Here is a 26,588-nt window from a genome sequence, read left to right on the forward strand (position 1 = left end):
ATCAGCAGCAGGTAGTTTAGGAAGTAGTGTTCTCCTAAATGTCACTTTCTTCTAGGTCATGGAGATCTAAGTTTTAAAGTGGTCTGCACTCGTAGTTATTTAGAGACCAGAAGTGGCTTTCCATCACAGCTGTGTGAATAAACTCAAAGCTGTAACTCCAGCTAATGTCTCCACAGACCCCATATTTCTCTTTACTAGTAATAATTGTCTGACTGCTTATTCTGAAGACGATTGTTCCTTGATTTCCCAAGTTTCATAAAACCTAGATATGATTACCTTTTTAATTCTTTCGCAGGGGTTTTGCACATGGGAACACTTGCAAATATATGACATGAATAAAAACAAAAACATTTTTTCTAGCCTTGTGTGTTTTCCATGGACATTGGTGCTGCTGCTGTTTCACTCCTCTCTCAGCTGCTTACCCCAGAGTGGATTTGTCATGTATGATAATAGCCTCTGTTACACAAACTGCTGTAGATTATGATGCCTGATGCAGGCAGAGATGTAGGGATTTGGGAGGGGTGAAAGTTTTTATGGGGGATAAAGATTTACAATGATTCAGAAAATCACTGGCAACGTAAACAATATTTATGATGAACATCCCCATTCTTAAAGTATTAAGAGACTCATTAGATTATATTCTAGACAAAGACAACTCACTGGGCTTTGGCAGCCAGAGGCATTCTGAAGTTATAGGGGGCTAGAAATGCCTCTTAAACTGAAATAGGCTAGGTTCATTAAAGTGGTGGATAATTTTGAACCTATGTGCAAGATTCTTGGCTTGTAATAAATGATGCAATTCCATTGATGTCAGTGGAACTATGCTAATTTATACCAGCAGAAGGTTTGACCCATTGTTCAGGGTCTTGTCAATTGTAACCAGCTTAGACAAGTTGGTGCTAACCCATGGTATTGGCTTCTACTTCTGGTTTGCTCCATCTGATGTATCAGCAATGCATACATCTTAGCTCCTGGGCTGATGAATGAAATGCAGATGCAACCTGACGTTGAAGATACTGTCAGAAGCAATTTGTCCTAGCAGAGAAAAAATTCCATGACCAAGCAGGATTTAACTTCCTAGTGTCTATGATCCTTCTGTGTGATGCTAAGGAAGGTCAATAAACAGCTCCACTTGGTTAACATCTGTAAGCAGAAGCTCCGTGACTCACTGCTTTTAGTCTACTCATTTTGGAAAGGAAATACTACTATCTTCAGTTCTGGTCAGTGTAATTTTTTCCAATGCAAAGGGGACAGACAGAAAAATGCAAGACATAGTGCTAATGCCAGCCATATTTGTTGGCATCTGCCTTCCTATGGAATTTTTTCCCTTTCTGGATTTTCTTCTAAAAGCTTACATGAAATCAGAATAATGGGGTCAAAAAGAGAAAATAGCCCAACCAGCACTTGCAACTGGCTATTAGGGCTGTGCAAAACAGCACCATTCCATTTCAACTTCCATTGTCTAGTGTTTTGTTTTGAGTTTCATCAAAACTGTTTAGCTGTTTCTGTCTCTAGTGCGTTATGGAATAGAGAAAGATCCCACACAATTTACTGATTCTTTTGATGCACCTGGCTGGGGGAGTATTTGGTTGATTGTACGATTTCACAATGATTGCACACTTAATTCATACAACACAATTTTATTTTAAAATTCCTTGCTACACGTATAACACTGCTTAGCTTTAAGAAATCCTTCCCAAACAATGCTATAAGAATTAGTATTACAAAAACAACTACAATTACAAGTAAAGGTTATTTCTCATGGTATACTTACGATCCTAGAATTCCGAGAAACCAAATCCCCAGATATATTTTCATTCTTTAGTTATGGTTTTAGGGTTGGTCTCCACAGTGATAGGAACAAGTCCCCTTCCTTCTGTCCCACTCGGGCGCTCCGTGACTTCAGCGTGAATGGGAGTTCTTGTTCACAGAGAGGGTGGTTCAGGGGATCAGTCTAATCTGGCCTACACTTGCGATTCGTCCTTTGGTGTTCTGCAAGTGAGGTTACCTCCGAATTGGGACTGTAGGTTACAGTTTTTATTGGGTAAGTTGCCATCTTGGGCCTCTCCTACCCAAATGTGTCACTACTCCCAAATTTGGGCTCGGATCTTACTTAACAGATTTCTGCTGGGCTGTTTGTCTTCTGCAACGGAATTTGCCAACTGACTATTCAGTTTCTTTGGGAGATTTTCCACACCAATGCGGTGACCTGTCTTCCCAACACCCTTTCAAAAGCCCCTAGGTTTTGATCTCTCAGAATGTTTGCTTAAGGGTCGTTTTTAGGTTAACTTTGTTAAAGGCCTCTAAAGATAAAATTCAAGAACCAAGACATTCAGCACGTAGGCAAAAACAAGCAATAAGCCTATATAAGAAGATGAACCTTGCCTTTTTTCTAAACTGGCAATGGGTATTTATTACAAGCATTCAAACTATTACATTCAATATGACAGTTTCAATACTGTTTTGACGTTTCGCCCATAGGCTATAATGGAGGAGCACAAAATTGCCTATAACTTTGATATTTCTTGCCTGATTTGAATAAAGCTTGCAGGGGTGGGTAGTCCCTTCTGAGGCCATGAAGTCTCCCAGGTTTCACGGAGATAGGTGCAGGGGTTTCTGGGAAATTGCACCTTAGGCTGCTGACAAGCAAAACTCGTGACATGGGTGACACTGTGTGTGTTAACGTGTGCTTTCACTAACACTGGGGCCTCTACATGATGTGGTAGTGTGCCCCAATGAGGTCTCCTCCTCCTCTACAGCCTCATCCAGTCCCCCATTTTAAATGACAACAGGTAAAATACTAACTTATTGAGAGCAGCAGCATCAGCAGCGTCTCAGGCAGCCAAACTTTCTTTCCTCTCCTTTCTTTCCTCTCCTGCAGGAGCTTCTTTTCCATCAGCTGCCAGAGAATGCTCCCTGCCAGCCCCAGCCCTGGAGCTTAGATGTACCCAGGGCCCTATGTCCTTTCGGTCAGGTGCTAGGTGTGTTGGTCTAAGGACACAACGCTGGAAGACAAGGTCCTTTACTTTGGGTCAATCTAATCTGGTATCTTTTAGCAGACCAACTGAATAGTTGGAGAAATATATCTTAGGAAATTTTCAGGTTGAAAAACCCTTCGTCAGACTGAGGAAGCGCCTGCGGTTTGTGTGTGTGCTGTTCCTGAATGGAGGGGATAGTAAGGAAACCAGAGGCTGGCATGCAATGCAGGCAGGAAAGCCAGTCAGTGAAAATGGAAATGCAGGTGTGAAGGGGTGAGGGACAGGCTGGGGTTGTGGGGAGAGGGGGATGTAGCAGCTCAGGTAAAAGTGAAGAGGTACATGGGGAGCAGGATGTCTGGCAGATTTATCACCCCCCCACCCCAGCCTGTCCATCACCCCCTGATGCCTCCATTTCCATTTTCACTAACTGGCTTTCCTCCAAGTTTGTCCTGGCATGGAAGTTTCAGCAGGAACACGTTCTTCCCCTGCTGGCTGGTGATGCAGTGAATGTCCCCTCCAGCTCTGAGAGTGGGGTATTAAATGATTTTAAAAAAATGAAAAAGGGAAATAGGTGTGGATGGAGTGTGGAGGGTGGCATTCACTCCATCTGCACCTGGAGCTTGGGGAGCCCCAGCAGTGGGAGATTCACCTTGAGGAACACCAGCTGCTCCACCAAACCAGGATTCAAGCAGGTGTGAAGAAGTGTCACTACATCCCCAGCCATGCTGAACACCCTTTCGCTCAGAACACTGTCTCGTGGACAGGACAGGTGTTCCTGGGCAACCATGGCCAGATCCGGCCACATCTGGCTGCAGCTTGCTTAGTAGACCAAGGGGTCACATAGCAGTGGCTCCATGTCCTCAGCGAGATAGGCAGCCACCGAGGCCTGAGTGCTACCTGCCTGATGGTGGGATCTGGTGCCTCTGGACCCCACCATGGAAGCCATACCAATGGCCCACATTGGCAGCACCTGTGGTGGAGGAGGAGACTGTCTGGTGAATGGCGTGCTAGCGTGGGACAGTGGATTCCACCCTACCACATCCCCCTGCCTCCGCTGTTCTGTCTCCCTCTCTTCACCAGCACCTCCATCCACTAATCCAGGGTTTGGGTGCTGTATATGGTGCCCTTCATCCTCGGGTCACACATGGTGGCCAGCATATGGACTGTACTGGACCACAAGGGATCAAGCCATTTCCTGATGCCCTCTTTCAGCTGCTTCACCAGTGCCTGCATGTCTGGTGACAGCGGCTTTCCCCAGCCAGGAGCTTTGATCCTCTGGAAGCTTTCCATTTGGCTTTGAAGTTCCCTCACTACAGGGATTACCAGCGCTGAGGGTCTCAGTGGCCTTGAGGAAGGGCTTGAGGACCACCAAGATGTGGGAGATAGGGATCAGTGGCCCCCTTAACAGAGCTGAGTGGGATACTATCTCCCCAAGCAAGGTCATCCCCTGTAAGTTCTCCATTTGACTCTGAAGTTCCCTAACTATGGGGATCACCTGGCTAAGGAGGGCATTGTCAGTGCTGTCTCGGTGGGCTTGAGGACCACCAAGATATAGGAGATGGTATCCCACTCAGCTCTGTTAAGGGGGCCACTGATCCCAATCTCCCCAAGCAAGGTCATCCCCTGTAAGTTCTCCATTTGACTCTGAAGTTCCCTAACTATGGGGATCACCTGGCTAAGGAGGGCATTGTCAGTGCTGTCTCGGTGGGCTTGAGGACCACCAAGATATAGGAGATGGTATCCCACTCAGCTCTGTTAAGGGGGCCACTGATCCCAATCTCCCCAAGCAAGGTCATCTCATGGATGGCCTTCTGTTGCTTCACCAGCCTCTCATTCATCAGGTATGCAGAGTTCCACCAAGTCTCCACATCCTGCATGATTTTTTGTTGCGGGATGTTCAGCTTTGTTTGTTTGTCCCACAGCATCTTGTCCCCCTTGATGCTCTGGTGGAAGTAGCCTGTTTCCTTTCCACATTTGGAAACGAGCTTTCTGGTGGTGCTTGCGCCATCACTGGCAGCCCTGTCCCCCCACCGAGGCATCCCTGACAATGAGGTGCGTGTGTGCCACACAGCGGATGCCAACAAAGTTGGCATCACAGACCGCCTTGACCATATTGACCCCATTGTCAGTGACCATGACCCCGTGGGTGAGTTTACCTTGCCCAACAAGCCACCCCTGCACCAAGCGGTTCATGGACCCCATGATCTCGCATGATCTGTTGCTGTGTGGCTTGAAAGACAGCCCATTGATGGCCTGACTGGTTGCCTCAGTGCCCTGTGAGGGAAAGGTAGGCATGATCTCCACCGCAGCTGCTTCAGATGTCCAAGGTGAAGTGTAAGGCCATCCGTGGATCTGCTTTGTGCTGCTCCTCCCTCAAGTACTCCCTGCATGCCTCAAACAAGGAGGGCAACACTGTCCTACTGAAGGTGGTGCATGTAGGCACTTAGCATGATGGGGCCATGAGCCATCTGAACCCTGGCCGCTCAACTAAGGGGAAGGGCTGACTATCAACAGCAAGCATTTCCCCATGCTCTGGGTGATTTTGCTCGCCCTTGCAATGCACGCCCATTTCTGTCTGCCTTTCCCCCACTCTTCCAGGGTGGCCTGCCTCTGCTTTGGGGAGACAGGGGCTTTGGAGTGGGAGGGGGAATTCACTTTGGGCATACTCCCACTGGTGCCAGGCTCAGGAAGAGCAAGGGCAAGGTGCTGATGTTTGCAGAGATGCATCAGCAGCACCGTGGTGCTTATGTGATTTGTTCCATTGCCCCAGCTGGTTTTGGCTCATCAGTGCAGGCAGATAGTATATGTGGGATCATCTGCCACTTCAGAATGATCCCAAACCACACTACCCACTTGTTTCTACGGGTGCATGTATGGATGCTGCAATTCCCCCCCTCTTCAGCAGGCAGAGGCACAGCAACAGGAGGAGCAGACTCAGCTCAGCCGCTTGCCTCCGCATCCTCTACCTCAGCCTCCTCTGAAGTGCTTTCTGGGGAAGGAGGCTTGGCTCTAAGGGAAACTTGAGAGGTGTGGAGCACAAACTCAGCTGATTCCCCCTCCTTCCCCAGAATTTCCCTTGCTAGGGCACTCAGCTCCAGCTCCTCTTGTGGGAATGGAAGGCTCAGCATGGGAAGTGAAATAGGAGTGGTGGAGACTGAAATGCTGGTGCTGGTGCTGCTGCTTGTTGTTGTGCTGGTGGGGGGGGACTATGGCTGGTGCTCTTGGAGGAGATGCAGACTCAGGCACAAGCAGTGGTACTGGCACTGCTCCTTTCTCCTTGTTGCTTGTGGAATCCTCAGCCCTCCTAGTTGTAGCAAAGAGGCTGTCTCAGGTTGGTGGGGGGAGAACTTACACTTCTCCTTCTATCCCCTCTTCTGCTCTTCCCTGAAGGCTTGCCTTTCCACCATGTTTCATAGCATCTTGTTTTTATAAAAATATATAAATGTGTCTCCCTTCCTATATAAATTTAAAAACATTCAAAATGTTTTGACTGTCCTTGTTTCGTTTTGAGGCTGTTTCAAAGCCCTTCATTTAGTTTCAATTTTGCTATTTTGAGTTTGAAACGAGTCAAAACAGCATAAAAATGAAACAGCCGGCAAAAATTCTCACAGCCTTACTGGCTGTATTCACAGAGAAACAGGGCTGAAAGGGACCTCCACTAGCCACCTAGTCCAACCACCCCCTTGCCTGAGGCAGTATCATCCCTATCCAAACCATCCCATAATGTTTGCATTGTAGATGTTTCAGTGAAAAAGGCCATCGAGAAAGATGAGAGAACAGAGAGAGGCAGCCCTCTGACTATGGTTCTGTGGGCTTGGAAGTAGAAATCTTGGAAATTAGTGTTAGGCTGGTGCAAAGTAGTATCTAACCAGCCTCTACAATAAAGAACCAATATGCCTAAGACCATAGAGGTGAAAGCATGTAGATCTTCTTTAAAGACCTTTGTGGGTTCAATGAATCTTAATTACAACACTTACACCCCAGTTTTTGCAGCTGGTTCTGATCTGGCTTCAGCAGGGCTCTGTGTAGGTGAATGCATGGATCTGCATAGATTCTGTTGCAGGTTTGGGACCCTAAATGGCTTAAATCTATGATAACATTGCAGATGTCTCTGAGATGTAAATGTTGTGCTTTTGGTGTTTTGGGCGAGGTAGTAGACTGTCTCCAGGCTGTTTTAAAATTTACTAGTTGTACCAAGATGGAATATTACTCTTAACTGCTTGTAATGAAGCACTGAGACTAGGCTTTGTAAAATATATAGTGAGACAACTTGCTAAACACTCCACATGCTGTTCTGTATCTTTTATTTTTGTATTTACTGAAATGTAATTCTAAACATTAATAAAAATCTCTCTTATCTTTCAGATAGCTGCCCAAGAGCTGTCTGATAACAGAGTGATTACCCTGAGCATGTCTGGTCGAAAACTGGATAAAAAGGTATGTGGGGTTTTATTTAAAACATGCACAAGTTAAACATTTATAGGCTATACATTCTCTGAAATTGTTCCTAATAATTATTGTGGTGAATAGAAAAGGAGACTCAGATTGGGACCTGGAAAATGTGAGTTTGATTCCTGACTGAATGCTGGGTAACCTTGAACAGTTGTTTCCCCTTCCTGTACCTCAGTGTCCCCATCTGTAAAATGGCGAGAATGATACTGACTTCCTTTGTGAAGCACTTGGAGATCAAAAGATGGAGAATGTTACACTAGATCTAGGTATTGTTATGCCTTTTAAGCGCATGCGTCTTCTAAAATCATTGTCTTGGAAGAGACTAAAAAAGTAATCTTGTCCAATTAACTGCAGTCAGGCAAGATCTGCTATTCCTAAACCATTCCAAACATATTCCTACCCAACCTCCTCCTGGGAACCTCCAGTGAAGGAGATTCTACAGCTCTTCTAAATAGCTGGTTCCGTATCCTATTGCTCTAACTGGAAGTCTTTCCTGACATCAAATCTCCTTTGCTCTAGTTTTAAACCTCCTGCTTTGTGCCCTGCCCTCTGTGACCAGGGAGAACAAATGTTTCTTCCTTTTCTTTATGGCAGCCTTTCAGGCAATTGAAGGCTGCTATCATGTTCCTCCTTAATCAACTTCTCTCCAGATTAAATGTAACTAGTTTCTTCAGCCTTTCCTCATGATTTGCATTCCAGCCCCTTTTATCAGCTTCATCATTGGTCTCTGCAAGCTCTCCAGTTTCTCTAAATTCATGAACTCATCAGAACTTGCATTAATAGCAGAATAACCTTCAGTTTTCAAATGGTGTTTCAAAATTAAGCTGTTATACAGGTGTATCCTTTATTACACCAATCTAATGATGGTAGATTTGAAGTGAGCAGGGTTGGGCTCTGTTTCTTGGTTTCTACAGTCAGGTGTCATCCAGCCCAAATAGGCATAGCTCACAAATATTTTTGGGGGAATCTGTGTACCATCCAGCAACAGAGAAAAATGTTTTATGATCTCTTCCACATCATCCATCCAGGCTCTGATACACTGTAATAAAATGAGACACATGCCTAGCTTGAGAATTCCTTGACCAACCCCAAACTCTTCTAAATGGAGCTGGAAGATGGGATCTGAGTCATCAGCATTTCTGGTGAGACCTGAATCAGTAAATGAGCCTCAGCTGTGTTCATGAAGAAGTCTTAAATGTCATTACTTTCCTCCAGTGTTCAGAGGGACCTCTTCAGCATTTCTGTGTAATTCAGGAATATGTATTGTAGTATAGGAACTTTTTACCTCTTATCCCTCAAAGATTCCTTGTTGTCCATACAACTCAGGCCATTTATGAAGGGCAAAGATGAGCACTGAGTGTGACTAGCATCTTGCCCCAACCAGCACAGGAAATGCAGCTTAAACCAATAAGGAAAGAATAAACAGAATCGTTAGGTCGAATGGAAAATTGTTCCATTTCCTTCTCCACCCTGTTCACTAAGCCATCTAAACACCCAGTCTTAATCTGGCAAGTGCTTGAATTGTAATAGACTTGTCAGTTTCCGTGCTGTATCATTAAAATGCAAAGTCCTCATCCCGGTGGCAAATGCCTTTTTTGATTAGAAACTGTCTGTGTCTGTGACACTACTGGCTTGGTTTAAGCTTTCCTGGAAGGGTAGATTTAGATTTGAGATATTAGGAGTCTCTCTGTAAAGCTCCATAGAAAATTATGCTTGCTTTTTCCTGACTCATTAAAGATTTGGGATCTTGATTTCATTAAAATGAGGAATAAAATTAAAATGCTTGCCTCCTCCTGAAAGTGCCTGTGTGTCCTGTGGGGGGGTCGTCATTTAAAGCTAGCAATTATTTACTTTGGATACCAGTGCAGGGCAAGTAACCCACAGCAATTTTGCTTCCATTTTTGAAAACCAGGGATTGGCCTTGTAAAAAAAAAAAGTAGCATTTTCCTTTATTCCCCTGCCACAGGTCATCTGATAGCATGTTGATGTTCAAGAATACTAGTAGAACATGTGTATGTTGTATCAGTGCATGTTGCATCACCTGGTAATCATCAGTCTATTAGGGTATTGGCACATGTTATGCTTAGCACATGTTTATATTTAGATCATAGTAAACGTTAATACGACTTGACATTTTCTAAGAAATTGCACATTAATGGTTACTATGAACAAGCTCCTGTGTGGTGTAGGGGCTGGGACCAGTTTCTGTGCATTTCCAGGTTCGTTCCCACCCCTTGCACCACACGGAAGCTTTAAATTGTTTGTTGAGCGTCGCTTTCCTCCATACACATAGATAATAAATAGTGGTTTCAGGTCTGTGGACTCATGCTCTCTCCCATTCCACTGAGCCTCAGACAGGCTGGCCTAATATGCAAACCGTATGACCCCATCTTATTCCCCAGACTCATGTTAAAACATCCTTGAAAGCCTCTTTCCATATTTGTAACCAGTGCCTTAAATTCATCTCACTAGATTAGTTCTTTTGAACCCACTTTAGGTCACATACAAAGCCAATATTTACAGGATGGGGACTCTTGGTGGGGACTTAGTTAATAAATGACTACACCCACACAGTCAAATGGGTCGCCAACTGGCTGGAGGGCTGCACCCAGAGTGGTGGTGGATGGGTCATTCTCGACCTGGAGGGATGTGGGCAGTGGGGTCCCGCAGGGCTCGGTCCTTGGGCCCGCACTGTTCAACATCTTCATCAGTGATTTGGACGAGGGGGTAAAAAGCATCCTGCTCAAATTTGCTGATGACACTAAGATGTGGGAGGACGTGGGCACACTAGAAGGAAGCAACAGGCTACAATCAGACCTAGACAGGTTACAGGGGTGGGTGGATGAGAATAGGATGAGATTCAACACCGAGAAATGCAAGGTGATACACGTGGGGAGGAACAACTGGCACCATACCTACAGGCTGGGGAACTCCCTTCTCATCAGTGCAGAGGCAGAAAAGGATCTTGGGGTCATCATTGACTCCAAGATGAACATGGGCCGGCAGTGTGGGGATGCAGTCAGGAAGGCCAACCGCACCTTGTCATGCATCCACAGATGCATCTTGAGCAGGTCCAAAGAGGTGATCCTTCCCCTCTATGCAGCACTGGTCAGGCCGCAGCTGGAGTACTGCGTCCAGTTCTGGGCACTGCACTTCAAGAGGGATGTGGACAGCATGGAGAGGGTCCAGAGGAGGGCCACTTGCATGATCGGGGGCAGCCGGGCAGGCCCTACGAGGAGAGGCTATGGGACCTGAACCTGTTCAGCCTCCAAAAGAGAAGGCTGAGCGGGGAATCTAGTGGCCTGTTTCTAGTGGCCTGTTACAAACTAGTCAGAGGGGACCAGCAGGCACTGGGGAAGTCCCTGTTCCCCTGAGCACTGCCAGGAGTGACCAGGAATAATGGTCACAAGCTGGCAGAGGGTAGTTTTAGGCTAAATATCAGGAGGCGCTACTTCACAGTCAGGGCGGCTAGGATCTGGAACCAGCTTCCAAGAGAAGTGGTGCAGGCTCCTACCCTGGGGGTCTTTAAGAGGAGGCTAGATGAACACCTTGCTGGGGTCGTTTGACCCCAGTACTCTTTCCTGCCATGGCAGGGGGTTGGACTCGATGATCTGCTCAGGTCCCTTCTGACCCTAGAAACTATGAAACTATTTCTTTGTCTTCACAGTGAGTCTTTAGTGTGAGTCTTTCATTTTAGACTCTTGGTGTGTTTTTAATTTTAGACTTTTGGTAAACTGAGATGGATACACACCTGGCCACAACCATTTTCCTTGGAGGAAGAAACTGGTTTTGTGTTTTAGTCTCTTCATTTTCAGCATATTTGTCAGATGGAGTTTTTGCTGTATTTTTCAAAGATTGTTCCCTGTGTGGATTTGGAGTCTAGTTTTGCTCAATTCCTGACCTGTAAACTGGCCTTATTCTTTATTTTCACTTCTGTTCACCCCTTGGAGCCAACATGGTAGTTAGGGAGAGAGTTTCATGCACATCTATAAAATTAACTAGGTTCCAGCTGTAGAGCCAAAAGTTCTTCTTGGGGTTTACCTCTCCTGCTTAATTATATAGTGGGTTTGTACAGGTGACCCTTGGGATAGAATGGATCCAGCTGTAGAATTGACATCATTTCTCAGCCAGAAAGAAGCTAATTCTGATTCTGGTTTGTATTTAATGTTAACAGAGATGCACCAGACTGGGACTCAAGTCTGGGTCCAGTTCCCTAGTTTGCCACTGACCCTCTGTTGGCATCATCCAAGCCAGTGTGTATCTCAGTTATCCCATCCATAATAGGAGAGCATGAATTAGAGTGGATTGAGAATGTTTCTGAAGAAACAGGGTTTGGTTGGAAAATGACAGTTTATCGACATGGAAATGTCTTGGGATAACATGTTTTAGATGAATTTTTGCCAAAAGACAGGCAGGTTTCTCACAGGAGCTTAACTGACTTTCCTGTAAACTTACTGGGTGGGACATGAGGGAAGCCCCAGGTTCCATGGGAGCTGCCTAGCAGTTGAGGATCCCCAAACTGCGAGCTACTGATTTGGAAGCCCTTTTAGCTCCAGCTATTAGAGGGCTTGGAGTCAGCATTCTCCAGTTTTAGCTTGTTGCCCTGTGGCTGGGGGCACTGAGGGCTGCTTCCAGAGTCAGAACACTCAGTTTAGCCTTTGTTTTGACAAAAATCAAATAAAAATGGAATATTTCTCCAGAATAAACTATTTTTGGAATTTCCCGTCTGCAGGTAATTTTGAAAGTTAAGTCTTTCATTTTTTTTCTGAATCTGAATGAAAACTTTTTTTTCCAAACATTGGAATTTTCCCTGGAACTGAACTTCCATGTTCCAGCCAACTCAAGTCAGAACCTTTCCTCTTCCTCTTACTCACTGTCCATAGAATCAGTCCAGGGACAGACTTTTCCTGTGCATCTTGTATAGTTCCTGGCATATTGAGGCCTCTAGCTCAGGAATGGAATTCACTTCTGTACAACACAAATAGTAATGAAGCACTAGTGGTGCTACTGCTTTGAGCCACATGGAAATGCTGAGACAGGTGGGCTGGCAGTTTGACAAGACCTTCTTTTTTCTTTAATCGTAAATTCTGCCTTTGAATCACTAAGACAATAACAATAGAAAGCTAAGAAGTGTTCCAGAGCAGAACCCTTTGCTAAAATTTAGTTCATTAAGAACTATGATTCACTATTGTAACGTACTTTCTGTATGTTAATACAAAGCCCAGCACCAAGGGGCTCCAACTTGGCCACTGGGGCAGCTGAAACATAAGCAGTCAGTAATGACAGGACTAGTTTCTACTCTGCCTGGCACTGAGTAGCGACTTGCAAATCAATGGAGAAATTCTGAGCAATATTCCAGCTGTGTCTGGCTGCCAGAGTCTGGCCTAGAGACCGCAGATGACCTATGATGGAACCACAATGGGGATCCAGAAATGAATCCAAAGGCATCTCGCTCATTTATCCTAGGTACTGCCCTTTTTTCTTCCTCCAACCCCACTGCTTATGCTGAGTGGATTTACTTGTTTGCTTATTTCACTGTTCCTGGCACTGGAATCTGGTTCTTTGTAAACATGCACATAATGTGTGCCTGCATCTCTAAATACTCTACCTGGGCAGTGTGTGTGTGTCGTTTATAAACTGGCAGTCAACCAGCAGTCCTTTTGTCAAGAGAGTATTTAAACAGCTGCTGGAAGGAATGACAAACAGGCACTGGCTAAAGTCAGCATCGCTCTGAGACTTACGCAGAGGTTTGATCTGTTCACGCTTTATTGTTGTGTTTGTTTATTCTGAGACACACACACATACATTTTTTTAGTTTTCAACATGTTTTTCTGAACCTGAACTCAGTTGCCTTCCAGACCCAATGTTTTGCACTGTATGCAAAATGTACACCCTCCATGGTCACCCGGGAGATTGTTACCATTAGGATTGTGTGTGTGAAATACCACTTCCCCCCCATCTCTCTAGTCTCATTGCACATGCAAAACTGTGTACGTTGCAAGTTTGAAAAATGTCCCTCTAGTGTGAATTTGAATAATTTGCCTTAGCAAAACTTTGGCAAAATATATCATGTACATAGGCCAGATGTATCCATATTGTTGCCCTATGTAACATAGAACTTAAGCACTTTTACCTGGGCACGATGGCGGGTGAGGATAGGGGCCTGTAACAGGAAGCCAGGGGGCTCCTGTCATCTTGAGGGAGGGCAGTAGGCTAAGTCTGCTATGTGGAGCTGCAGTGGCAAGAGGGGGGGCTTGGAGAGCTGCATGCAGCTGGTAAATCTGTTGTGGTGGATGGGAAGGGGGAGGGAAGGGGTGTGGGGAGCCAGATCAAGGCCCCACACTGAGGGAGGGAGTGGGGCGTGGGACAGAGCTGGGGCTTGTGTGGGAGGGGTGGCTCCTGCCACTGTGTGTGCCCAGGGAGGGCATGGCAGGAGAGGCATGTGCCCATGGATCTGCATGGGACACAGTGGGCTGGGGCCAGGGCCAGAGTTGGGGCTGAGCTGGGCTCTTTCTGGTGGTGGGGCAGGGGTGGGGAGTGGGCCGGGCTGTGCTCGGAGTGGGTGGCAACAGCACTGGGAAGGAGGGTTGGGGGGGGGGGCTATGGTGAATTTTGGGGTGGCTGTAGCCCTACTCCCAGTGCAGCTGCTACTCACCCTGAGCTCAGCCTGCCCTAGCCCCTGCCAGGAAAAGCCCAATGCAGCCCCAGCCCCCAGTGGCAGCTGTGATGCCTCGCACATATCTGGGGGTCTCACGCCTCCCACCATGCCCTCCCGTGATGTGTGCAGCAGTGGGAGCCACACTCCTACCCTGCACCCCACCCACCCAGATGAGCCGTGGCTCTGTCCTGTGCCCATCCCACCCTGCCCTGGTTGGGCAGTGCCTACCCCAGCCCCTGCCCCAGCCCCACTCCCTCCCTTACCATGGGGCTGTTGATCTGTCTACCCCAAACCCTTTCCACCACAACAGCTGTCCATGGTGCATTGGAAATTGGATTGGTATCGGCCAGTACGCCTCCTTAAAAATTGGCTTTCAGTATCAGCCCTAAAAATCTCTATCGGTGCACCCCAAGTTCCAGATTCTGGTGACCATTTCAGAGAAGAAGTTTTTTCTTATGTCCAGCCTAAATTTACCTTCTATTAGCTTATGCCCATTTGTCCTTCCCTGAAGTACCTTCCTGAAGACCTGCTGGCCCAGATCCTGATCCTCGCCGCAGTGTACTTGTTGGCGGCTATCAAGTCACCTCTCAGCCTTCTCTTGCTCAGACTGAACTGGCCCAGTTCCCGGAGTATCTGCACATAGGGCCTATTTTTCATGTCTCTAATCATATGGGTGGCCCTTCTTTGTACCCTCTTCAGCTTATCCACATCTTTCTTGAAGTGTGGTGCCCAGAACTGGACACAGTACTCCAGCTGTGGCCTCACCAATGCCAAATAGAGAGGGAGGTGCATTTCCCTAAATCCTGGAGTCAGGAGTGGACTGGCCAAGTTCGCCAATGACACCAAACTTTGGGGCAAAGCATCCACGCCAGAAGATAGGTGGGTGATCCAGATTGACCTGGACAAGCTCAGCAAATGGGCAGACGAGAACCTGATGGTGTTTAACACTGAAAAATGCAAGGTTCTCCACCTTGGGAGGAAAAACCTGCAGCATCCTCATAGGCTCGGCAGTGCTACATTGGATAGCACTACAGAAGAAAGAGACTTGGGGGTCATCATTGACCACAAGATGAACATGAGCCTGTAATGTGATGCTGCGGCTAATAGAGCGACCAAAACGCTGGCTTGCATCCATAGATGCTTCTCGAGCAAATCCCGGGACGTCATTCTCCCCTTGTACTCGGCCTTGGTGAGGCCGCAGCTGGAGTACTGCATCCAGTTTTGGGCTCCACAATTCAAAAAGGATGTGGAGAAGCTTAAGAGAGTCCAGAGGAGAGCCACGCGCATGATCAGAGGTCAGGAAAACAGATGTTACATTGACAGGCTGAGAGCCATGGGGCTCTGTAACCTGGAAAAGTGCAGGCTCAGGGGTGATCTGATGGCCACCTATAAGTTTATCAAGGGTGACCACCAGGATCTGGGGGAACGTCTGTTCACCAGAGTGCCCCAAGGGATGACGAGATCGAATGGTTATAAACTCCTGCAAGACCGTTTCAGGCTGGACATAAGGAAGAATTTCTTTACTGTCTGAGCCCCCAAGGCCTGGAACAGTCTGCCAGGGGAGGTGGTTCAAGCACCAACATTGAACACCTTCAAGAGTAAATTGGATGCTTATCTTGCTGGGATCCTATGACCCCAGCTGACTTCCTGCCCTTTGGGCAGGGGGCTGGACTCGATGATCTCCCGAGGTCCCTTCCAGCCCTGATGTCTATGAAATCTATGAAATCTTTGGCAACACATTGGCTAATGGACGCCAGAGTTCTGTTTGCCCTTCTGGCAACCTCATCACACTGTTGGCTTATGTTCATCTTCCAGTCTATCGTGTCCCCCAGGTCCTGTTCAGATGCAGTGGCAGCCAGTGGACCATCACCCTCCGTGTAGTTATGGTGAAGGTTCTTCCTACCCAGATGAAGAACCTTGCACTTCTCCCTGTTAAACCTCATCTGATTCCATTCTGTCCATAAACCCAGTCTGTCAAGGTTGTCCAGGATCTTTACCATATCCTCTAGTGTGCCTGCATTTTCCCACAGCTTGGTATCATCTTCAAACTTAATCGTTGACCTTTCCACCCCTTCATCCAAGTCATTAACATATTTATTAAAGAGCATGCGAGAGAGTGCACCCTAGGCTCATCATTACCTCTGAACATCAAGGCATGGCAGCCTGCCCTCATTACCTCTGAACATCAAGGCATGGCAGTAGAAGAAGACCATGGGATGCTGGAGCAGAAGCAGGCAGAATTAGGGTGGCCACTAGGGGCCATTGCAGTGGTCCTCAGGTGCCATCCTGTTATACCCTAGCTTAGCTACAAGTACTCAATGCTACAGCATCCATCGCTACACTTAACCCATATGTTCATTTGATCTTCACAATCCAGGTAAAGTAGTTACCTGATTGCTTGCTTGGCTGCAAGAAGAATTGATGAAGCTCTTCACAGATACTTTTCTGCCTTGTAAGCTTGCATAGAACTGTGGCATCAATTTCTGAGTTCCTTCAGTAAAACAGAACCCCCTCACCCTCTATTTCTGTCTCCCATCCAAATTCTTTTGAAAATGTGGGACTTTAACTTCACTAGGACAGATTATGTTGTTCTTAGTTTGTGCAGTATCATCCAGCAATAGACATTGTATCACTAGGTTGTGCCATCAAAAGATCACATGAGTGAAGGTTTATTCCATGCTCTGATATTGACTCTGTAAGTTACATCGCTGCTCTGTGCCTCGGTTTCTTTAGTCTATAAACAGCATACTAGGACATATTCTCCCCCTCCCCTTCCCTGCTCCCGCAACCTCTGTATGGAGTCCCTTGAGCTTTCTAGATAAAAAGCAATCTAGAAGAGCTAAGTCATTCTCCCTGGAATGCCCACACATAACTACCACCAACATTATCAGTACAGGAATTTATAACGTTGGTTTGATGCAGAAAACTCTTGAAGTATGTTACAAATTGGTACATGTAGGCATCACTTAGTCACCATTGAAATGGTCACCTTCAGACCCGAAGGCAAGTGCTGCTGAAGAGCACCTACCAGCAAGGCACTGTCAGCTTGATATGGCTTTCTTCTCTGCTCAAATTGCTGTGACTTTGGGCAGCGTAATTACTGAAATGGCAGACTGACCAGGACACAGCCCTGACTCACTTCCATTTCTTAAATAACGGAATCTTTATTAGGATATGATCTAAACACAGAGCTGTGCCAATTTAGCTAGAATGGGGTTTAACATTCATTTAGTAAAATGGATGTATGGAAACCTGGAAATTGTATTTTTAAACCTGTCTTACCAATTCAGCTTCCTTTTGTAAATGCAGGCAACGAAGCAAAACTGATGTAGGTAAGGCCACACTTTTGTAGACAGCCTCTGTAAGTTTACATGCATGGTTGGCATTTTTTTCTACTACTACTGTAATTAATTATTTTAACAGGTGTTTTACTACTGACTTGAAAATGAACAGAGTCAGACCAATGCTAAGATTCTTTTTTAAATATACTCAGATAAAAATAAATTCTTGGAGTACAAGGCTGGTCTTTTTCTACTAATAATCACTTTCTCGGTATTTGGTACTAAACTTATCAGTTGCTGTTGCAAAGTTTGCTCTTAGATAAATAATGCCATTTGTTGCTAGTAATAGCCAGTTCAATTCTCTGTGTGACTGAATTTGTAGACAGGGGAGAATATAACCAGAATGATAGTCTTTCAACTTATAGTACAAGACTGGCATTTCTCTTCTATAGACTGTCTCTTGCTTGGCCATTACACAGTTGATGGGAAATTATGTAACCCATATTGTGTCTCATACAGGACCTGTTTGGAAAGTCTGATCCATTTTTAGAGTTTTATAAGCCAGGCGATGATGGAAAATGGATGCTGGTCCATAGAACGGAGGTGAGTAGGACTTATTTGAGTTATTAGAGTAGCACATATCTTTAATCAGTTCTTACCTTTTTGTCTGTTTTTTTTTTTAATGGATTCACTGACTAGATGTGATATAACAGATGGGGCCAGCACTGAAATGCCATGAAAAGTTCTATGATCAGCTCTAGTCTGACTTGAAAAGTAGGAAATTTGGTGGTGGCCAGATTTGCAAGAAGTAAGTGAAATTGTCACAGCTCCTAATATGCTAACTACATGCAGCCTTTTGAAAAATCTGAGGAGGGAATGCCTTGGGACCTTAACTTCCTCCAACTGAGACATTGGCCAACAATTTGGATGCAGGAGGGTAAGGAGCCCTGATTAGAGAGGAGATCATCTTGGGATTTTTGTGTAGGGTGACCATACATCCCGTTTTCACTAGGACAGCCCTGTTCCAAACACCTGCCCCAGGCATTCTATTAGATGGGTTAGATTAATGCTTTTGTTCTTTTTTCAGGGGAAGTGCAGGACACTTGTTTAAAATGGGACTGTCTTGGTGAAAACGGTACTGTTGCATCCCTCCCAAACTCCTCCCAAGCCCTAACTGGGACTGGATGTTGGAGACAGCTGAGCATAGTGGAGAGTGAGGAGGGAGCAGAGTGTCCCTTTTTGACACTAGAAATATGATAATACTAAGTTTTTAGAAGCAACAAATCATAGAATTAGAGAAAATGAGGATTGGAAGGGACCTCAGGAAGTCTTCTAGTCCAACCCCCTGCTCAAAGCAGGACCATCCCCAACTAGATCACCCCAGCCAAGGCTTTGTCTAGCCAGGTCTTAAAAATCTTGAAGGGTGAATAATCCACCTCTCTGGTGGTGGAGAACTACTAGGGAAGAGCACTGGACTAAGGAGTTCACTAGATTTCTGGTTTGTATTGCACTTGGTAACAGAAGAAGTTAGTGACCTTGGACAATGCAGTGTGCTTCCTTCCTGGGTACCACAATTTCCATAGCTATAAATGAGAAACAGGCTTTCTGTTTTACAGCTTTATTGCAAGGTTACTTGTACAGCTGTTGATATCCAGTTATAAAGCACTATGAATGTGAAATGTTTGAGGCTTAATACTCTGCTCGTATTAATTGACATAGTTTGAAAGAATTCATGGGAGCTACCTTGATGTTACGCCAGCTCTTATGCACTGGCTTACAGGTTTAGTTTAGCTTTCCTGGCTCAGGAGAAGTGAAGGGTTGTTGTTTTATTTTCCACGTAAAGAGAAAACAGCAAAGAGGCTGTGGGAGAAGCACATTAGTCCTTTCTACATTGAATGATTCAAAGCAAGCTGAGTAGCTAACTGTCTCACTCTCTTTGAGTCTGGAATTTGATGAGAAGGTAGCAGATGAAAGCTCTGACTGGTAGTGAGGCATAGAGACTCGGGGATGTTTTCTTAGCATGGGTGCACCTATAAGCCACGGTGGTGCTGAACTGGGTTGTCATCTCTGGCAAATGACTGTTATAAGGATGTTTGTGGAGGTGCTCTGGCTTCTCTTCTCAGCTTTGCTGTTCAGCATGGTTGTTGCTAGACTTTGGGAGATGAGAAGAAATCTGCTAGTATATTTTCAAAGTGAGGCTCCCTTCCACCCCGTACCCCCACCTTTCAAAGCTTATTTAAAAGGAAATAGCTTCTGTTTGCACACAGCCCTAGCCAGTTAGCAAGGATGGGGAAGTGTGTTGGATAAATGATGGTTTCAGTGTAACAATAGCCCTGAAAAGAAGAGCATCAGGCAGCAGTGAGTATCACATAGCTCCACTTCTGAGGTTTAATTAAGGATCCTATTGTTCCAGGTTAGTCCTTTCAGGTGGCATCACTTACTTGGTTTTCTTTCCTTATGTTCAGATGAGCAATTAGGTCCTGACTCAGCCAAATGTTTAAACACATTCTTGTCCCAAAGACTTCCTCTGGTGGTGTAGGTTCTCAGTAGGCTTCTGACAAACATGTCTAGTCAGGTATGTGAAATCCAATGCTGCTTTCAAAAATTTTGGCCACAGCCTTAAAACTAAGGGGTAAAATAATCCAGTTGATTCCTCTGACCAGTTGGGCATTGATTTTATATTTCTTTCATGTATAAAAGCATTTCAATCCCCAGGACTGTCCGTTTTGACGAAAAAGTGACTTTAGCGCATTCCCATTTGCTTTTAGTTTGTTCTGTTTGATTTGCTGTTGGCTGCCTGACAGTGTTGATTCATGATCTGCTGTGGGTGTTCCTGGAAAATATAACTCCAGATAAAATATGCAGATGGGGAATTTTTTAAATTTCTTTAAATGATGGGGAATTGAGGGATAGGGAGAGGGGATTTGTCTTTACTTTGAGAAGCTTAAGCAACTTCTTATTTCCTAGCCCTGAAAAATAAATTGCTCAAATGACTCCTGAATGGGAGGAGTATGCAGTCATTGTGGTACCCACAGTAAAGTGATTGCTAGTTCTTATGAGCTGTGGATTTGGCATGTGACTATAACTGGCTATTAGTCAGAGACCACTATTTATTATACAGCAACACGGATGTCTGGTGAGGAAGGATAATGATCTCATTATGGCCTGACTTCAAAATAATGTGTGAACCTTCAGCTGGATGCTATATAATGAAATGAGCATGGATACCCACCCCAAGGACTTGGGGCACAAACAGAAATTACATTTGTTGCATGATCAGCCTCCTGAAAGTGCTCTGCACCTGTGCCCTGACACACATGCACAGCTGCAAAGTGCTTTAAAAGTGGCCAGTTACATGTCTTATGAGAGATCAGATGAAGGCACTCCACTTTCGGAGCACCTTAGGGAACTTCTGTTTCCTAGGGTCAATCTGTCCTATGATCGGGGCTGGGCATCCCAGCCCGCCCTGGGGAATGTCTGCAGGAAGAGAGGGGGGAGAAGAGATGGGGAGTATGCTGCAGGCTGGGGTTTGCCTGGCTGGAGCTGGGAGGGGGCTAGTGCTGTTGGATTGGAGCCAACCCTCCTTGTGGCCACCCTCCAGCTCTGGCTGGGCAAACCCCAGCCTGCAGCACATTCCTTCCCTTTTCCCCACTCCCTTCCAGCAGACAGCACTGGAGCTAAAGCTCATAGCATACTCTTGAACAAGAGTATATAAATTAGAATCACTGTCTGGTTGCCTTTGGCTTTGCCATTTTGATCTGACTTCCTTTTTTCCTTTTCTTTTCTGCTTTAAAAATAGATCTATATTTGGTGGCATCTTTGCTGCTCAATGATTTCATAGATTTCATAGATATTAGGGCTGAAAGGGACCTCAGAAGATCATTGAGTCCAGTCCCCTGCCCAAAGGGCAGGAAATCAGCTGGGGTCATGGGATCCCAGCAAGATAAGCATCCAATTTACTCCTGAAGGTGTTCAGTGTAGGTGCTTGAACCACCTCCGCTGGCAGACTGTTCCAGACCTTGGGGGCTTGGACAGTAGAGAAATTCTTCCTTATGTCCAGCCTGAAATGGTCTTGTAATAGTTTATAACCATTCAACCTCATCATCCCTTTGGGCACTGTGGTGAACAAACGTTCCCCCAGATCCTGGTGGTCACCCCTGATAAACTTATGTAGCCATCAGATCACCCCTACGCCTGTGCTTTTTCAGGCTCAAGAGCCTCATAGACCTCAGCCTGTTGTCGTAAGGTCTGTTTTCCTGACCTCTGATCATGTGTGTGGCTCTTTGCTGGACTCTCTCAAGCTTCTCCACATCCTTTTTGAATTGTGGAGCCCAAAACTGGACACAGTACTCCAGGTGCAGCCTCACCTAGGCTGAGTTCAAGGGAAGAATGACGTCCTGGGATTTGCTTGAGAAGCATCTATGGATGCAAGCCAGGATTTTGGTTGCTTTTCTAGCCACAGCATTGCATTGCAGGCTCCTGTTCATTTTGTGGTCAATGATGATCCCCAAGTCTCTTTCTTCCGTAGTGCTAGCCAGCGTAGCACTGCCAAGCCTGTAAGGATGCTGCAGGTTTTTCCTCCCAAGGTGGAGAACCTTGAATTTTTCAGCATTAAACACCATCAGGTTCTTATCAGCCCATTTGCTGAGCCTGTCCAGGTCAGCTTGAATCGCCCACCTGTCTTTTGGTGTGGATGCTTTGCCCCAAAGTTTGGTGTCCACACCATTAATGAAGATGTTGAACAATATGGACAAAGCCTTGGGGGACCCCACTGGTCACAGGGCACCATGACGATTGACTTCCATCATTTACCACCCTCTGGGTCCAACCACGGAGCCAGTTTCCCAGCCAGTGGGTCATGGTGGATCCAAGGCCACAGCTGGTCAGTTTCGCCAAGAAGTAATAATGGGATACCAAATCGAAGGCTTTTTTGAAGTCAAGATATATGACATCAATCTCTTCTCCCTTGTCCAGGTGATAGGTCACCTGGTCATAAAAGGAAATGAGATTGGTCAGGAAAGACCTACTAGCAACAAACCCATACTGGCATTCCCTCAGGATGTTGGTGTCAGCCAGTCCATTAAGGATGGCCTCTTTAATAAACTTTTCTAAGATCTTCCCCAGGACAGAGGTCAGGCTGATGGGCCTATAGTTTGCCAGATCCACTTTCCTCCCTTTCTTGAAGATAGGCACCACATTGGCCTTCTTCTAGTCCTCAGGCTCTACACCAGGAGTTTTCAAAGATCCGTGCCAGAGGCTGGGCTATAATACTTGCCAGCTCCTTGAGTCCCCTGGGGTGTAGATTGTCAGGGCCGGCTGACTTGAATGTATCCAGCCTCTCAAGGTGTTCCTTTACAAGATCAGCATTGATGGAGGGCAGGGGATCTCCCTCACCTGGACCTCTCTGTCTTGTAATGGGCATGGACATCCCATGGAACTGATGAAAGACCGACGCAAAGTACCCATTTAATAGGTTGGCTTTTTCCTGGGCGTCAGTTGTCCCATCTGGTTCATCAGGGGTCCAATGTTGCCCTTCTTTTCCTTTAGCTTCCCATATATCTGAAAAAGGACTTTTTATTGTCCTTGATGCTTGAAGCTAGTTGGAGTTCAGTTGCAGCCTTGGCTTTCCTGGTTTGCTCCCTGCAGAACCAGACCAGTGCAGAATATTCCTCCTTGGAGGTGAATCCCATCCTCCATCCTTTGTAGGCCTTTCTTTTTAGCCTCAGGAGGTCTGCCAGGTCCCTAGAGAGCCAGGGCGGGCTGCTGTGCCCTCCTGCTGCCTTTCCTCCTAGATGGAATCGAATTAGCTTGTGCATTGAGGATCACTCCCTTGAGGAGCAACCACTCTTCCTGAGCGCCCCTCTCCCTGGGGTCATGGTCCCTTAGGGCCTCACTGACCAGCCTCCTGAGCTTGTCAAAGTTGGCTTTCCTGAAGTCGAGACCTTCAGTGTTGCTGACTGACTTGCCAACTTTATGGTGGATCATGAAGGTGATCAGCTTGTGGCTGCTGTCACCCAGTTTCCCATCGATCACTAGGTGGCCGATTAGGTCATCCCCAGTTGCCAGTACCAGGTCGAGCAATGCTTTACCTCTCATTGGCCCATGGACTTCTTGAGTAAGGTAGAGGTCATCCACGCACAATAGGAAGCTTTGCGACCGTTCGGATTTTGCTGAGTGATCTTCCCACGAGATGTCCGGGTAATTGATGTCACCCGTGACAGCCATGATCCTGGAGAATGCAGCCTCAGCCAGTTGGCGGGCAAACTCCTGGTCAAGCTTAGGACTTTGGGTGAGAGGTCTGTAGTAGACTCCCACCATTGTGTCCCCTGTGCCGTGTTCCCCATGGATTTTAACCCAGAGGGTCTCCAGTCGTCCACCCTGGTCGCCAACATCAGCTTGCAGGGACGTGTAGTTTTCCTTAACATAGAGAGCTACACCCCCGCCCGTTTTCTCTACTCAATCCTTCCTGTACAGGGTATAGCCATCTATACCCATGCTCCAGTCATGGGTGAAGTCCCACCAGGTCTCCGTTATCCCTATGAAGAGCCTCGTCCCCGGGGGAGAGAGGTGGAAGCCATCTCTTCCCAGCAGCTCGCTCCCTCTCTCGCCAAAATGTGGACTGTGGTCATAGAAGCCAAAGCCTTCACGATGACACCAGCTCCGCAGTCTTTGGTTGACTACGTGGATCCTCCTCTCTCTCCTCAGCCCATACCCTGAGACTGGGAGGATCGAAGAGAACACCACCTGTGGCCCCAGACCCTTTAGCCCCACGCCCAAATCCCTGTGGTGCCTCATGACCTGGCTGGGAGCGCTCTGAGCCGTGTCAGTGGTGCCCATGTGAAAAAGGAGCATGGGATAGTGGTCTGTGGGCTGGAGGAGCTTAGGGATCTTATCTGCAATGTCTCGGATGAGAGCCTCCGGGAAGCAGCAGACTTCCTGGGCTAAGGGGTCGGGGTGGCAGATTTCTCCCTCAGTCCCCCTCAGGATGGAGTCTCCCACAACAAACACTTTACGTTTTGTCATGTGGAGAGCGGGGGCGGTAGCTGCATTCAGGCCTATGTTGCCTGTGGCAGCTGTCAACTTAGCAGGCTCTGCTGGGACTGCAAGAGGTGTGTACCTGTTGCTAAGCTCCGGCGGGGCAGGGGCCTTGGTGCGGCGGGCCTTGAGGCCCTTGAACACCTTGGTCCATGCCCTTGACTGGAGAGAATGGGGGGTCCATGAGTCCTCCCTTGTCCTGAAGGGAGACCGTGGTCTACCCTCCGCCTCCCGGGGCAGAAGGGCCTGGCAGTAGGAGTCTATCTCCTGCTCACAGTCCCTGATGGCACGCAGTCTCTGGACTGTGGCTTGGAGCTCCTCCAGCTGGCGCGCCAGAGACCCCAAAAGGGAGCTGACCTCACAAAGTGGGGTAGCCATGCGTCCCGGCCCCAGAGCCTGAAAAAGGGACAGGCAGCCTGCGCAGCCGAGAGTCAGGGGCTCTGTCTGCGTGGAGCCCGGGACCATGGGCTCCATCTGGGTAGCCGTCTCTGAGGTCCCGGGGGCGGGCCACAGAGCCCAAGGGACCCTCGGGGTGCAGTGCCATGCCCATCCACATCATGCCGCTGGTAGGCTGGGGTACGACTGGGACTGTCTACCCTGGGGGGCTCACAGGCAGGGCCTCGGGCCCTCCTGCGCACCCTCCTGCGCAAACTCCATGCTAACTCACACGCCAGCAGACAAGCGCACCTGTTTGCACAGCCTGTTCACACGGCTCCGGTTGCATGGCTTCCTGGGAGACTAGGCAAAGTACAGGCCTGGGCGGGGTGAGATCTGGCCTGGCTCCCTCTCAGCAGCTTCCTCCCGCTCTCTAAGCGTTAACCCCTTCCCACCATGGGCCCTGCTTACCTCTGGCTGTGCTGGGGGCCGGCGGGGTGCTCCGCGGCTGCTGGGGGGTCTCTGGGGGTTTCAGGGGTGCGGCGGCGCAGCGGGCTTTCACCTGCACATCTCTCGCCACTCCTGGAGCCTAACTGATGACGAGCAATAGCTTGAAAGGCAACCAATTTCCCTCCTGCATCAGTCTTGTGCTGCTCACCTTTGAACTCCAGGATTCACCTTTAAAATAAATCAGCTACCCAAATTCTTTACATGTAAACAGGCACCCCTTTGTCTATAAACATGTGTCTGTGACCATATGAACTGTACCTAGAAACTGTTTGCATTTGCTTGATGCACCAGATTTGTACCAAAGAATCAGATTCACTCAGTAAATGTCAAGCTGATTAAGCTACCTAAATAAAAATTATGAACTAAGCCAATTGTACTTACTCTTACTGGGGCAATGAAGATTATACACGAGTGAGATTTATTTGAGGTCCTTATGCCTGCTGTCTGGTCTGAAGTCCCACAGTTGCATGTTCTTGATGGGTCAGATCCTCAGCTGATATAAATTGATGAAGCTCTGCTAATTTTCAGTATAACTATGCCAGCTTAGACCACCTCAGATTCTGGGCCTGTGCACCTATTTGAAACAAGGCTTTAGCTTTCACTTTGTTTGGCACTTATTGCTCATGTCCTCCTAATGTAACCATTTTGTTCTCTGCAGGTGATTAAATACACATTGGATCCAGTGTGGAAGCCGTTCACTGTGCCTTTAGTGTCACTGTGTGATGGAGATATAGAGAAGCTGATAAAGGTGACTGCATTAAAAATGGCATTGCTTCAACCTTCCTTTTGTTGCTCTGAATTCTTGTTGCAGCATGGAAAATAGATTCTGAATTTTGAGGGGAAGAGGCTGAAACCAACACAGAGCCAAGACAACCGAGATGCAGCTCTCAAGCCTCAAACCTGTGCTAGTTGGAACAAGTCCCTTCTTCTTCTTCTTCTTCTTCTGCAGACAGCTGCTGAACACATCTTATCTGGAAAATATAATGAACCTCAGAAAAGTTCCATTATATAGCATCGTACTAACATCTGCATAGGTCATCAGTCAAGTTAGAACCTTTAGATCCACTCCACAGACACCCCACTCCCTCTCCAGTTTGAACTAATGGAGTAACAGCAGTAAGATGTTGTTGTCCTCTGGGCATTAGCCCTAGAGAGGAATGACGCATGCTGCTGGTAGGTTTCACAGATATTTGCTAACAGAAGAGGACTGGTGAGACCCAGAAATTGTGGGTACCATTCCAGGCATGGACAGGAGCATTTTCAGAGGCAGTCTCTTCTGTCCATGTCTTGTTCACCAAA

At 46.9% G+C, this 26,588-nt stretch overlaps 1 protein-coding gene across 9 annotated transcripts in view; it reads left to right on the forward strand.

Annotated features, from left to right (window-relative positions):
- The window catches only part of CPNE2 (copine 2), a 221,987-nt gene that overhangs the window by 123,338 nt on the left and 72,061 nt on the right, over positions 1 to 26,588 (forward strand). For all 9 annotated transcript variants that reach the window (XM_090062655.1, XM_090062652.1, XM_090062649.1 and 6 more), the window contains 3 exons: positions 7,344 to 7,415; positions 17,889 to 17,972; positions 25,948 to 26,037. In XM_090062655.1, the coding sequence (XP_089918781.1) occupies positions 7,344 to 7,415; positions 17,889 to 17,972; positions 25,948 to 26,037 (246 nt within the window). The remainder of the gene's footprint in view (positions 1 to 7,343; positions 7,416 to 17,888; positions 17,973 to 25,947; positions 26,038 to 26,588) is intronic.

Source organism: Crocodylus siamensis, chromosome 9, assembly GCF_052110815.1.
Source record: "Crocodylus siamensis isolate JL-2025a chromosome 9, ASM5211081v1, whole genome shotgun sequence".
Taxonomy (NCBI): domain Eukaryota; kingdom Metazoa; phylum Chordata; order Crocodylia; family Crocodylidae; genus Crocodylus; species Crocodylus siamensis.